Genomic DNA, 14,165 nt, shown 5'->3' with positions numbered 1-14,165 from the left:
TCCTATCTTCTGTGTAATGTAGAATTTGACGTCTTTTTTAGGAAAAAACAAAACAAAACAATGTTCTGGCTAATAAGCCATGCACTCTCTAAATAGAACAAAAACATTACATTTTTCATTGCTTCATAAAAAAAAAAAAGAAAAAAAAAATCAATTATGTATAAACTTTGTTTTCATTATTGTGTTTCCAACGGACTTTTATTTTGTAAACCGGAAGTTCTCACTAAAACGGTTGTACTTGAGGTAGCTAGCTGACTGTGAATGTGTTACTATGCGACACGGACAAAAAGCTGGAATAAAAAGAACTAAAGGACAAAACGGACTGAGTTATTCTTAGTTAACCAGACATAACGGTTCGAACACTGAGCAGGTGAAGATGATTAAAGCTGATCATGTTCTCACGGAGCACCGCTGCACTACACGAAACACGAACGGAGCTTTACAGGCACAGCAAAGTTAAACTGGCACTAGAGGTATTGTAGTGAGGAGTCAGTGATGATTTGCGTTGTTTTAGAGAGTGTTTGTGGTGATTTAAGATGAGTTTAATGCAGCCAGGACAGGAGGAGAGAGGGCAGTGCACCTAATGAGCGGTCCCCGGAAACTGTTCCCCATAAAAAATGTTCTTAGCACCACGGTGACGGCGTTTCATGCCGATTTTATCAATTTACGTGTTTAAACGTTTTTATTGGTCGATTTCGTGATTCCGTCCGCGATTCCGTTAACGCAGATTTTATAGGGCCCTCCGTGATGTATATCGTACTGTATTGTTTCATGCAAATCGGGAATGGTATTGTGTTGTCAGATTCATGGCAATGCACAGCCCTAGTAAATAAGGTCACTCACTGATGGGAGGGGCTGTCTTCTTCTTCTGTTGTAGAGCTGGGTGGATGCTGTGTAGCATCCACCCAACGCTCTGCAGTCGCGCCGTCTGACTGAACAACGGAGAGCCGATGGGATGCCATGATGCTCGCCTCGTTTGTGTCGCTGCATTGAAAGTGAGGAAGAGGAGGAGCAGCAGACGACTCGACGTGAAGCCTCGGCAGCTCCGACGGCGGAGGATTCAGGCTCGCCGTTTCTACTGAACACACCTGCAGTGAAAGGAGGAGTTCAAATTCTTGATCAATCTTTCAGGACTTTTTCCTGACACTCTGTGTAGCGGCCGTTTCATATTCCTTCCAAACATGTTGTGAATCTTTCCATGTGAGTAAATAGGAAACAGTAAATGTGAGGACTGGGAAGTCCGACATGTGTGAGGTTATCTTGTATGCATGTAGCGGCACTGCACAAAACAACAACAAAACACACAAACGGCAGCAAAGTTACAAAAAATGATAACAAAAATGCACCCACAGCAACAGAATTACACAAAATGACGATGAAAACACAAACGGTTTCAAAATTACACAAAATTAGGTTTTACACCGATCTGATTGGCCGATATTTTGCATTTTATGCAATTAATGTGATCGGCTGTAATGTCTTAACATCATTGTTGTGATGCAACTTTCTGTAGATGCTCCCATTGCATTGTTTTATCATCTCATTTACACTAAAGAGTTGTTTATGTATTTATTTATTTGAATTAGGACAATGCATATTCATCAACATGTCAGCATAGAGCAACAACGTAAATATGCAGGAGTTAGCACAATGGCTAATTTTCATCCGTTGTCCTAAGGCAGGTTAGTATAGTAGACATTCAACAAGAAACAATACAAAGAATACATAAATCACAGGACATTACACATTAACGTAGACCATAGACAAGTTACATATAGGTGAAAATTAAGACTTTAAGGCCCAGGGTAAAAAATGAATAATCTAACTGTGAGTGCATGTCTGGTTAGTTTTCAACCATTGTTTCAGCGTAGTTTCAAATGCTGAATAGGTATCACAGGTTCAAACATGGGCTGGTAGCTGTACGTGACAGCTTTATTTCACTCATATTTGTGCACAAAAGTGAAAACCTGAGTGAACAGTGAAAATGTATCTCGATTGGAGCAGAGCGGCTGAGCACCGGACTTCTTCCCCAGACTACCGGCTCTGAAAGAGTCTGCTGTTAGTGTGTGTGCGCGTTTGTATGTGTGCACGCGCTTGTTTTGTTTAGTTTGGCTTTCATACCGGAGACTTCTGTCCGTTTCAGGGTGATGGTGGACACACAACAGTCATGTATGACATGGGACTTATAATGAGCTTATAATCGAACACGCTCCCTTACTCCGCACACTGGTCGAGCAGTTAAAGGGCCACGCACCCACTTACACACTGACAACAAATGCTATGCTCAGGTCTTGCATGGAAATTCTTCAACTCTTCCACTCCCTCACAGTCACAAGGCTGTGTTTAAGTCCTGAAACAAGGAACCTGTTGATTTTCCATGAATCGGTATCATTTAGTCCCAAAGGAATTCGTAAAAAAAACCCAACCTGAATTCATATGATCGGAATGGTGATTGGTAGGAATGTCCACAAGCGTAGGCGGCAGGCGGAATTGCCTACTACTACTCTTTCTGGCCGCCTTCTACCCTTAAACATGTTCATAAATGATTCCGTACCCCTTTTGCACCGAAAGAATCGTTAAAATCCATGAAAGATTTAAGATTTCCACACTTTGAGGAACTTTTGCAACGATGTTTCACCAAGCAGCTAGCCTGGCGAAGCCACACCCAGTTCTTTACTTGTTGTAAGGAAGTAGTTCTGGTGATGCTGTCGTTTCTTGAGCCGAAAAGAAAAAAACGTCAGATCCCGTGCGCAAAGCAGTTTCAAAATATATTGTTGAAACCACAACAAGAAGAGACTTTAAAACCATAAGTCTGTACTGTACTCCACGCTGTTTTCATCTGCTGGCTTCGTTTAGGGAAAAAGAACTACACTTGTCGCTCTGATTACTCTGCGCATGTTTATCCCGCCCCCCCTCAGCCACCAGAACTCAAATGCCTGCTGAGCACTTCCAGACTAATCGGCTGGATGAATAATACAAGGAGATTAGGATGACTTCCAGGCTACCAAGCAGCAGCTTTACACGCCTCTCCCATCAGCATAAACCAGACCTTGCTGCTGAAGCACACCAAACTTCCGCGGGCTCCAGTGGGGCGCAATTCGGCCTCAAGCCAAAAACAAACCTCAAAGTTGGACTCGGGGAATAATTTCCATGAAATTAGGACTTTTTTTGCACCGCGATTGTGTTTTTCGCCACTAGCGGGCGAAGTTCTGACTCTACCCATGAGAAATGCACATACTCGGAATCGGGCGGAGAAGACCTTTCCACTGACACCTCAAACTCAGAACACAAATGTAATTCTGCTTTACACAAACTTTAATGATCAACTTTTGTGCTTCATTAAAATAAACTTGTGTTAGATATATTATGAATATTAATGTGCATTGATACAACTAAATATATTACCCAAACCAACTACAAGCAAACCACACAAAAATTATGTTAATCATGCAGATACAGTATGTTACAGTGCCAGACTTAGAGACCAAGTGCCCATATTACTGGTATGTTATAAGTTGGTACATTTTCAACTGGATAGAGGTAAACTGATAATTATGCTCAATTCTTTGTCATCATTATCATGGATAGCATATTTCAATTTGTAAATGCAAACAAAAACTAGGTGAGAAAATACATCATGCTAAGAAAAGTGCTACAAAATAGACAGAAGAAAAGTCACAATTACACTAATATAATGCACCAAAAGTCACCATGTAGCATATTTTTTGCAAAATTGTCCAGGGGGGCATGCACCCCGACCGCCCTAGTTGTTGCACGCCAGCGGCGGCGGTGACGCAGTGATTTCTGGCTGCAAGTTTTTCAGCCTTGTACTTTTAATTTTGGCCTACTACTTTTTTTCAGGACATCAATGGATCGGTGATTGTTTTTTAAACTCACTGATCGGTCCAAAAAATCCTAATCGTGTAAAGCCTACACAAAATAACAACAAAAACACAAACAGCAACAAAAACACACAAACGGCAACAGAATTACACAAAATGACAGTGAAACACAAACAGCAGAAAATGTACACAAAATGACAACAGCACTCAAATGGCAACAAGTTTACACAAAATAGCAACAAAAACACACAAACCACAACTAAATTACACAAAATGACGACAAGGCACAGCGTGTTCAAAGGGTAAAGGGGCAGGGCTACCTCATCAGGCCTCCCACATTTTAAAGAGTTTCTTTTTATAAGTTTATCTTGAAGTAAATTCTGCATCTGCATTTGTAGAAAATATTCCCAAAGAATATTCACCTCTAAGTGTTTAAAATTAAGAGCTAGTTTTTTAATGAGAGGACATTAAAAGTGTTCAAAGTGCGTTTCTGACCGTGTGTGATGGAGGCTTGATGGCCAGTTTGATGTCATCTCCATATTGGTGACCATGCAGCTCTGATAACACACAGCGTATGCTTCGGATCTTCTTGCTCGGTGTATCAGTCACTTTAAAAACAATCAAAGCCCGCAGAGATGAAAACAGGCCGTGTACACGACGGATTGAGCTCAAACAACTTCTTCTTACTCATCTGCCTCTTCATGTCTTCCTGTTTTTCCCGCAGCTTTTTGAAGTACTTTGCTGCTCGGACCTCCTCGAAGCAAAGCTCAGACCCCTCACAGACCAGAGCCTTCTCGTCATACTGCGGCACCGTCTGAACGCTGGAAGCCTCAGCTGAGCGGGTCAGCCCCGACGTTTCAGAGCGCGAGACCCTGTGGACGGAAAAAAAAAACTGTGAAGCAGCGCCGCCAGCAGCTACTGAAGCTACTGTTGCACTTACGTTATAAAGGCTTTCACTGAAGGCAGTTTGGACACAACGTCCACCGGAGCCTGGAAAAAAATGCGTTTTATATCGGGTTTTCAAATTGTGGCGTGTTTGGACGTCAAGGACAGAAACGCACCTTGTTCTGCGATGCAGGAAGGGAAGGCATTCTGTTCAGCAAACCTGAGTTTTGCAGAGGGGTTGGAACGCCTACGAAAAAAACAACAACAAAAAGACAGTCAGGACTGAACTAATGCTGAATGATTAACATTAATCGCATCGATATTGAGGTTTTCACTACTGTAATAACGCGGACATGGACAGAATCGTGTTAAAACGTCTTCACTGGTCCCGAAACATAGGGAAAAGTTTCGGGGAATGCTCACTAGATGCACCACCCTCCCCACTTGTATCCTGGCCGCTTCAAACACCACCTAAACCACCTGAAACACCGTCGCCTGTGAAGCTCCGTCCGTTTCTCGTCAAGCGCAGCGGCGCTTTAATCAGTTTCACTTGCTCAGAGTGTTTGAACATCTCATCAGTAATACAGAAGAACCGTGGATAAAGTTGTTCTGTTGTTGTGGACGAGATCATCAATACCAGAGATTGTAGAGTCTGAAACATTGTAGATTAATGATAACTTCTGATACTGTCAAATATTCTGACCCCTAGTGGTGAAATAACTGATGCATGTTGTATCCATTTATTTTTGTTTAATCAGTACGGTCTGGAATGATGTCATCAGGATCAATTAAATTAATTTAATTTAAATAAAGTTGACCAAAACTTCATCAATAAACCATTGAGTTGAAACTAGGTGACATTAACGCTGTTCTTATACATCTTTATATGACATGAATAACAGAAAATGAGCAGTCAGAATAATTAATGTCAGTACAACTTATATCTACCTTTTAATTGTGTCTTACTCATTATTTTAAATTACACTTTTATTTTTGACATACATTTTGTTTAATTATAGTTTTCTTTTTTATTAGTATTTTGTTTGTTTACTCGTGACAACTTTAAAAAATGTAAAAATAAAATGCGTGCGTTAATAAAATATATCTTCAGTCAGGCCAACTTTTGTCAAAGCTATTTTCAGGACAAGGATGAACAGTTCTTTTATGATTTTTCATGAGATGTCTCACTTTATTTTCTACTTGTTCTACATCCCCTGTTTTTATTATTAGTTAATGATTTTTTACTTGGTGTCATTCAACTTCACCTTTGTTAATTTCAATAAATGTTCCTTTTTTTTAATTGAGCCTTGTAACATTTGTTATCATCATTGTGTAATTTTTATGATGTAAATTAAGGGAACAAAAGTAGTATCAGCTCCAAAATTCGACTCAAGAAAATCAGCAGTCTGTATCGGTCGCCGGCTCAGGCTAATAGAAAAAAAAAAAAAAAAAAAATCGGTATCAGCCCTAAAAAAACCTTATCGGTCAATCCCCAAATTATACTAATATAATGCACCAAAAGCCACTATATAGCATAATTTTTGCAACATTTTCAGAAAAGGGGGGTGCATAATTAAAGTAGTTATTAAAAAACCTAATATGTATATATATATATTTTTTTAATTGAGAGCAGAAAAGGTTGGACTTCATTAAAATAAAATGTGAACACATTTGACATTAAACGTTGTTTGGCCTGATGTGAGGCAGTTTAATAGCATGTAATGACATATAATTAGGGAAATCAGAACTAATCAAATTCAGGCAAAGTAGCTGCTAAAATTATATGCTTTGAATTATATGGAATGTTAAATCTTTTATTATTGTTGGTGTTCTTATGCAAATTTTAATGTTTTATATTTTATAAAATTCTTCTTTTTTTTAAACATCTATGACTTCTCTTATTTGCCATCTTTTTAATTCATAATTTTATTAAATGACTTCTGTGGACATTGGTCTCCAAAACCTGTTGTAATTTTCAGCGTTCGTCGATACGTTTTGTAAAATCCTATAAAACACTTCTGACAACAATTGGATTTGTTTGACAGGTGCTACAGAAATACAGTTTGATTGATTGATTGATGGACAGCAGAAAAATGTACTTGATATATCCTAAAGTTTCATATTATTTGCTTCCATCTCTTACCTGATCCAAGCGTCTGACTTCTGGTTCTGGTCTGAAATTGCCTGCAACAAAAAGCAGTTTGTAGTGAAGTGTTGCACACAATAAAACAGAGACGATGTATCATTAAAAAACAAAAGAGGAAGCACCGCAGCTGTTTTTTTTTTTAACGGTCTTCAACTAAAGCTGCTTTGATCAGAGCTTTTAGGACTGATTATTGATCACCGATCACATGAAAAAAAAAAAAAAAAAAAAAACGCCTCTCAGGACGATATTTAGTTGTGTGTTGAGGAAGGTAACAAGCTGCTGTGTTATCGGGTGCTGAATGTAAAAATCCATGTAAAACAGCATGTTCTTCATCATTGTTAAAAAAATCTAAGTGTAAATGTTAAATCTAAATGTTAATTGTATATCGAAATGTTAAATCGGTCACCAAGTGTAAAGGTAAATGTTTCGGAATTATGTAAAGTGGGCAGGTCAGCGTCTGTCGATCACGAGGCCCCCCCCACACCAAAGAGCGGTAATGACTGGCGTAAAGGGCAGTTTAACAGATGTAGATTCATTGAGAGTACCAGCATGTTTATGTTTTGCTAGTGATGAAGCCACTGAGTATGCAGAAGACCAAGGAGGGTGGGGTGTGGGCGGGCCTCATAATCAACAGGCACTGACCAGCCCACTTTGTGTAATTTCTAAACATTAACTTTACACTTGGCAACAGATTTAACATTTAGATTTAGCATTTACATTTAACAAGTATGATACATTTTTACATTTAACATTTACATTTATTTTTAACAATGATATAGAACATGCTGTTTTACATTAATTTGACTCAAAGGAACAAAAAATTTGCTAAATGTGAGTAAAGTCAGCTAAATGAGGTGAAAGTAACTAACAGTAACAAGTACTCACTTTACTGTAGTTCAGTTGCTTTTATGGGTACTAAATGAGTCATTTTACTTGTACTTAAGTACGTTTTAAAAGAAGTAATTCATTACATTTCTCCGCCCAACCATTACTGAGTAAATTATAATTTTTTTATCCACTTTGTATAGTTTCTAAAAATTTTGCTTTACACTTGACGATCGATTTAACATTTGGATTTACATTTAACATTTAGATTCAACATTTACATTTAGATGTATTTTTCATGTTCACACATTTTTAACAATGATATAGAACATGCTGTCTTACGTGAATTTCTGTCTGGAATGAAAGAAAAATGAGCTAAATGTTTGAAATATGTGGGCTATGAAACAGTGACAGAGTTGGGAACCACATACTGTGAGTGCGTTCTCACCTGTACTCGTGGAGAACGACGTCTCCAGGCTGAGCTCCGTTCTCCAAAGCTTTCTGATACACACCGTCGGCCCGTTGGTTCAGTCCTCTCTGTTCAAACTGCCGGGCCCAGGACACGTAGAACGCGGCCGTCTTTGTCCCCACGCCTTTATTGAAGATGTGACTGTACACTGAGGTCGGGTCGGGGTAAAAGGTCGCCTGTGAGAGTCCCATAAAAACATTCAATTACAACAATAAGAACGATTGGAATTATTACATTATCATTACATAATATTAATAATGTGCTTTCAGAAAACAATGTTTTTCATTATATTACTAAAATAAATAATATAATTATAAGATATTAACAATAAATTGCATGGTATAATAATATTATATAAATGATTAATTAATGAATACCGGTAATTAAATATAAGAAAACATTTATTATCATTCAATAACAATACATTAAAAAAAATTTTTATGTTTAACAAGAAAAACTATATATTTTTTAGATTTTTTGCAATTATAAAACTATAGCTAAACCTAATTTACTATCATCATTATTATTGTTCAATTATTATCATTTATTGTAATAGGATTAAAGTAACATTTTAAATGTTTGTTTAGAAACACCATTAAAACCTTTATTAATAATAATAATAAAAATACTAAATTGCATTACTAACATATGATGAAATATTTAACAAGAAAAAAATAACATTTTCAGATTTATAATAAAATTTAGCATTTATAATATTATAGGAAAACCTGATTCAGTATCATCATCATTATTATGTTTTATTGTAATAGGATTAAAATATCATTTGAAATGTTTGTTTAGAAACATCAATATCTTTATTATTAATGAAATAATGAATATAATAAAATCACTAATAACTTATTGTCATCATTATTGTATGTGAGTAAATAATACTATACCGGGTAATAATAAAAAATGTTCCGTGTGTACTTGAGTCACGTTGTTGAATAATGAGGAAATACAGAGAAAAAGAAGAATGACCAAAAAGAGCCTGACTTACACATTTAATGCAGTAGTTGACGTATCTGGCATCGTTGGCGTAACGCTCAACGTTTACAAATCTTTGGACAAGCGTGTCAAACACCAAGGACATCCCTGTCCGCCCGTCTGCTGGTAGTCTTTGCTCCAAGTAGTCCACAAACCTACAAATTAATACACATTCATAAACATTACAAGATCCAAAAGCTCTCACAGAAACATTCAATGGGTCATGTACGACTTCAATATCTACAAGTCCAAAATAAATACGTCAATAAACTAAGGCTGCACGATCTTAGCTCAAAACAAAATCCCAATTTTTTACTTTGAAAACTCGATTTTCGATTCCGATCTTTTTTTTCTACTTAAAGATGTAGTCCGTAACTCTTACAAAAGTGACTTTTTGTCATATTTGCTAAAGCTGTCACTATGTAAGGACAGCTTTATGCCGCAACCAAGCAAAAAAAACAACCAGAGCCAGGATTGTGGTTGATGGACTGTCTGACAGCTGTTGCTCACAGACCCCGCCTCTTTCCCGGGCTGGAGCGCCGTCTTTTTTACAGTGTATGGTCTGGAGGAGTAGAAGATGGAATTGGTGACTTTTCTGCTTGAAAGGTAATTACTGCTGCTTGATTTACATTATGTTTGATTTGTAATTGTTACTCTAGAACTCTGTAGTGCATGTGTTGTTTGTGTGCGCGCAGCAGCCTCCGTGTGAGCTGCTGTAAGTGACACTGTGTTGTTGTTGCTGCTGCTGAGGTGTGTGCACATTGAGAGAGAGAGAGAAGCGCTGCAGTAATATGCTTTTAACAGAGCATGTTATATTACTGTGATGTTGCTGTCAGACAAACGTTAGCTTGTTAGCTCCTCTGAGGGAGGGACTTTGGAAAGTTTGGAGGCATGGCAAGAGAACAGCAGGGAGGGAGGGGGAGAGAGGTATCTGAGAGTTGGGAACTGCACCTTTAAGAGAAAAAAAAAAAAGAAAAAGAAAAAAAAAGACACGGAATTCCGTTATTACTAGTATTTTCTTTTAATTGAAAAAGTGAAAACAAATTTCCGTATTGGGAATAAAGTGGGAAAAAAAAAAGAAGAAGAGATTGTAGTGGCGGGTTTCTATTAGAGGCGTCTCGATCGTATACTAATATCGGTCCGAGATCGGCCATAAAACAAATATCGTATTTTTTATCGGACTGCATCTAAAATCTCTGATATAGTGTATTATATTATATGTATTCAATTGTAGAATACTGTAGATAATATGTTGAAGGTTAAAATGTATGTAACCAAATGGTTAATAATAAATGGGTCAGTGTTTGTCATCCCTACTGTTGCTGACTATTGTTCTCTGTTTGAGTGACATCACTTGATCAAACCTTTTCTAACATTCCACACTACAAAAAAAGTAATAAAATTATGTATGATTCATGACAATATCGGATCAGATCGACATCAGCAAATACTCAAGGCTGCAATATCGGTATGGTATCGGAAGTAAAAAAAGTTGTATCGGGACATCCCTAGTTTGTATCACTATAAACATGTGTTTTTCAACAGTTTCTAAAGGGAGAGAGACTCTTGATTAAACAGGAGAATCAATTTTCTGATTTTGACTTTTTTTAAAATCCCCCTCAATAAATAATCCGATTTTGATTTTAATAAATATGGAAATATATATATGTCAGGTTTGGGATCATTGTGTAATTAATCTAATTAAACACAAACCTGTGGAACCATGTTACCTTTCTATGTCTTACACATACGTAGTTAACAATTAAAATGTCTTTCATATCAAGCTTTTTCCACTACCTGTCACTTCTCTATTTAAAATACCGTAATGGAAATGGGGGCGTACAGCGACAGAAAAAAGGCTCAGACGCCCACACCAAAAACATCAATACCAATATTTTCACTAATTAAGACGCCAAACAAGGTAACCAAGAGATAAAAAAAAAATATTATCCATCATCTAATAGATGATAGACACACTCAAATGACCTGTTATCATAAGAGATGCTAACCGAAAGCTAACACAAGAGGAAGCTTCAGTTCTATGGGGTTATTTAATAAAACACAGTAATTATGATTAAAAGTAATTAAACTTTAGTAATTGAGAATGTAATTGTAATTACTTTCAGTGGAAAAAAATAATTGTAATTTTATTTGTAATTGGAAAAAAATGTTGGTCACTGTAATTATAATCAGTTGTAATTGAACATGGATAGTGTAATGGAAAATGTAATTGACTCCAACCCTGAATCTGTATTCTTTAAACTTGTTCTATTATTATTTATATATTTATTCATATATATCATCTATTATTGTATTGTTTATTTTCAGGTGTCTCTTGGGTTTTCTGTTCCTTCTGATGTCTTTTCTTTTTATTGCACTTTATCTGAGCTGAGCTAAATTTCCTCAATGCGTGATCAATAAAGATACGCTAACTCTACTCAACTCAAATTATTGGTGGACAGATGATGAGTTAATTCCACATTATTTAAATATGTTTGTTTTTTAAACGGCATTTTTTAAGCTGTTAAAGCACATAAAGCTATGTAGATGTTCTAAGGTTAATCTCTAGTTTATATTTGCATGTGTATATGGGTGTACGCATATGTTTTAATTTGGTATATAATTTAGATTTTTAATTCACATTTCCATTGTCTTTTGACAAAGATTTTTATGTACGTTGTCCATATTTAAATTTTTCTACACATATCAAATTTTAATTGTGCATTTTATCTCCTGGTTTCAAATGTGTTTATTGAAAGGGGTGGAACTCTCTTGTTCCCTCCTTGCACCTTTAATGTTGTTTTTTTTTTTCCTTTAATGTGTGCAAAATGAATAAATGAAATGAACAAATATAATTTAAGATGAGGTCTTGTTTTCATGTGTTTGTATGTATTCAGAGTTACTTGGTTTATTTTTGTTGTCACTTTCTTTTCCTCTAACTTTCTGTTTTTGTTGTTTGTCGTGTGTGTATTTTTGTTGACATTTTGTTTTGTTTTTATAGATAATTTGTATGCTCTCGTTGTTTTGAAGTAATTTGGGGTATTTGTTGTGTTCTAAGGGTTGTTTTGTATGGGTTTTTTTTTTTGGTCTTTTTTAAATATTTGGAGTCATTTTGTAGATTTTTCTGTCATTTTGTTTGTTATTGACATCATGTTGTTGTCATTTTTTGTTTTCTGTTGCAATTGTGTATAGTTATCTGTGTTTATATTTATTTGTGTGTACATTGAATTGTGCGTACATTTATTTGTGTGTATTTGTTGCTTCCGAGTTTAAACGAGAAAACAATGATGAAATATCACAATATGCTAAAAATAAAAAAATAAATAAAATAAAATAAAGAGTCAATCTTATCACTTAACGCAGTATTTAGGCCAGATCTGTAAGAAAATGTACGTCGAAAACAAAAATGAGTTCTAAAACAAGTGATATTTGACAAATGTCCAATAAATAAAGAACATAATCGATAAAACATGAGTGCACTCACTTCTCCCATTGCTCCAGAGGGTCGTCTCCAGTGTAAGAGCTCAGACTACTTTCAAAATGCCTGTAAAAATGACCAGAACACATTTTAATACACATTACTGCTCATTTTTCCATCCTTTTCGTTTGGCGGCTAAGCTAACAGCTAACAAATGACAATATTAACGTTTGGCGGTGACTTACTGTAAATACGCCGAAATATCCATTACAGCCAGCAAATGTAAACCCTATGCCTGCTTAAAACATGTAAATAAATCCTTTGTGATAGATATAATGTGTTTGTTGTAGTGACTGGCTTTAAAATGACAAAGTTAGCTGACGCTAAGCTGCGTCCTTTTTCCTGTAAGATTCAAAACTTCGCGCTCAGCCAATGGCTGACGTCAACCACGCCCAGAAACTTACTACAAGGATGCTGGGAGTTGTAGTCCAATAGGGGTCCCAGAGGCAGAGGTTATTGTTTTGACTCCTTTGTGTTTAACTCTGTCATTAGTAATATATGGAAGCCCATTCCCGCCAGTAAAATTAAACAAAAAACTATGAAAATTAAAATTATATATATATATATATATTCCGGCCAGGAGAAAAAAACAAATAATGATAATAATAATAATAATAATAATAATAATAATAATAATAATACAATATTAAGTCACAATTATGAGTTACTAAGAATACTGAAAATTAAATTAAAATTATTAGCTACTTAATCATAATTATGAGATACTATTTCAAAATTATTAAATATCCTAGGACAGAGAAAACAAAAATGAAATTATGTTAAATGTTAAACACCAAGAGCTACTGGTTTCCCATGTCTGCTGGAAACTCAAAATTATGAGATATTATCTTACTCTCAAAACATACATGTTGATCCCAGACAGTGTTTACCTGTTTTACAAAAACATTTTAAAAGAATACATTTCCATTTTTCCCCTTTAGAAAACCTTAATATTGATTTATTATTATTATTAACAATAAAACTTGATTAATTATTTTAGTTCATATCGTTGGGGCGCCAATTGTAAAGTTGCGCATGGTTTAATAAACTTAAAACAGCAACTTTTAAAATATGCATGTCAATTTTTACATTACTTTTGACCAGATTTACAGAAAAAAATCTAAATCTAAATTTCACAGATATTGCTGTAAACCTGGTCAAAAGTAACATAAAAAAATACACATACCTTTTTTAAATGTAATTTGTTGCTTAATGTTGCAAAAGGTTAATATTTATTCAACCATTTGCAACTTTACAATCGGCACCCCACACACATGGTGTAATTTGTTTATATAATATAGTGGTCAAAACCCTTGATCTGAAGCTCAACTTAAATTTAGTGCTTATAGTAAATGTATGGCTAAAAGTTACAGTATATTCTTGCAAACTAAATTTCTATCAAAAAACTAAATTTCAAAGTTATATAAAGCAATGTAAATTTTAAATCTTGATGACCTGTTAAAGTTATCATAATGTCAGAGTTTAGGCCAAACCCTGATGAATGTGATCATATTTTGCACAGAAAAGTGTATT

The 14,165-nt window shown here is 35.6% G+C and overlaps 1 protein-coding gene across 2 annotated transcripts in view; it reads right to left on the bottom strand.

Moving 5' to 3' along the window:
* Positions 1-12,975, bottom strand: part of LOC114458260 (mitotic checkpoint serine/threonine-protein kinase BUB1) — a 36,095-nt gene extending 23,120 nt beyond the window's left edge. Inside the window, exons 1-10 of one of the 2 annotated variants that reach the window (XM_028440626.1) lie at positions 12,818-12,975; positions 12,639-12,698; positions 9,168-9,309; positions 8,147-8,343; positions 6,871-6,911; positions 4,904-4,974; positions 4,783-4,832; positions 4,530-4,714; positions 4,338-4,450; positions 844-1,088 (exon numbers count right to left, since the gene is read on the bottom strand). In XM_028440626.1, coding sequence (XP_028296427.1) covers positions 844-1,088; positions 4,338-4,450; positions 4,530-4,714; positions 4,783-4,832; positions 4,904-4,974; positions 6,871-6,911; positions 8,147-8,343; positions 9,168-9,309; positions 12,639-12,698; positions 12,818-12,840 — 1,127 coding nt within the window. In that variant the 5' untranslated portion in view covers positions 12,841-12,975. Of the gene's footprint in view, positions 1-843; positions 1,089-4,337; positions 4,451-4,529; positions 4,715-4,782; positions 4,833-4,903; positions 4,975-6,870; positions 6,912-8,146; positions 8,344-9,167; positions 9,310-12,638; positions 12,699-12,817 lie in introns of those variants that run through there. The other variant, XM_028440627.1, reaches the window with a different exon arrangement.
* Positions 12,976-14,165: the final 1,190 nt, after the last annotated feature.

Source organism: Gouania willdenowi (genome assembly GCF_900634775.1).
Source record: "Gouania willdenowi chromosome 24 unlocalized genomic scaffold, fGouWil2.1 scaffold_320_arrow_ctg1, whole genome shotgun sequence".
Classification (NCBI taxonomy): Eukaryota; Metazoa; Chordata; class Actinopteri; order Blenniiformes; family Gobiesocidae; genus Gouania; species Gouania willdenowi.
This window is presented reverse-complemented; position numbering and strand designations above follow the sequence as displayed.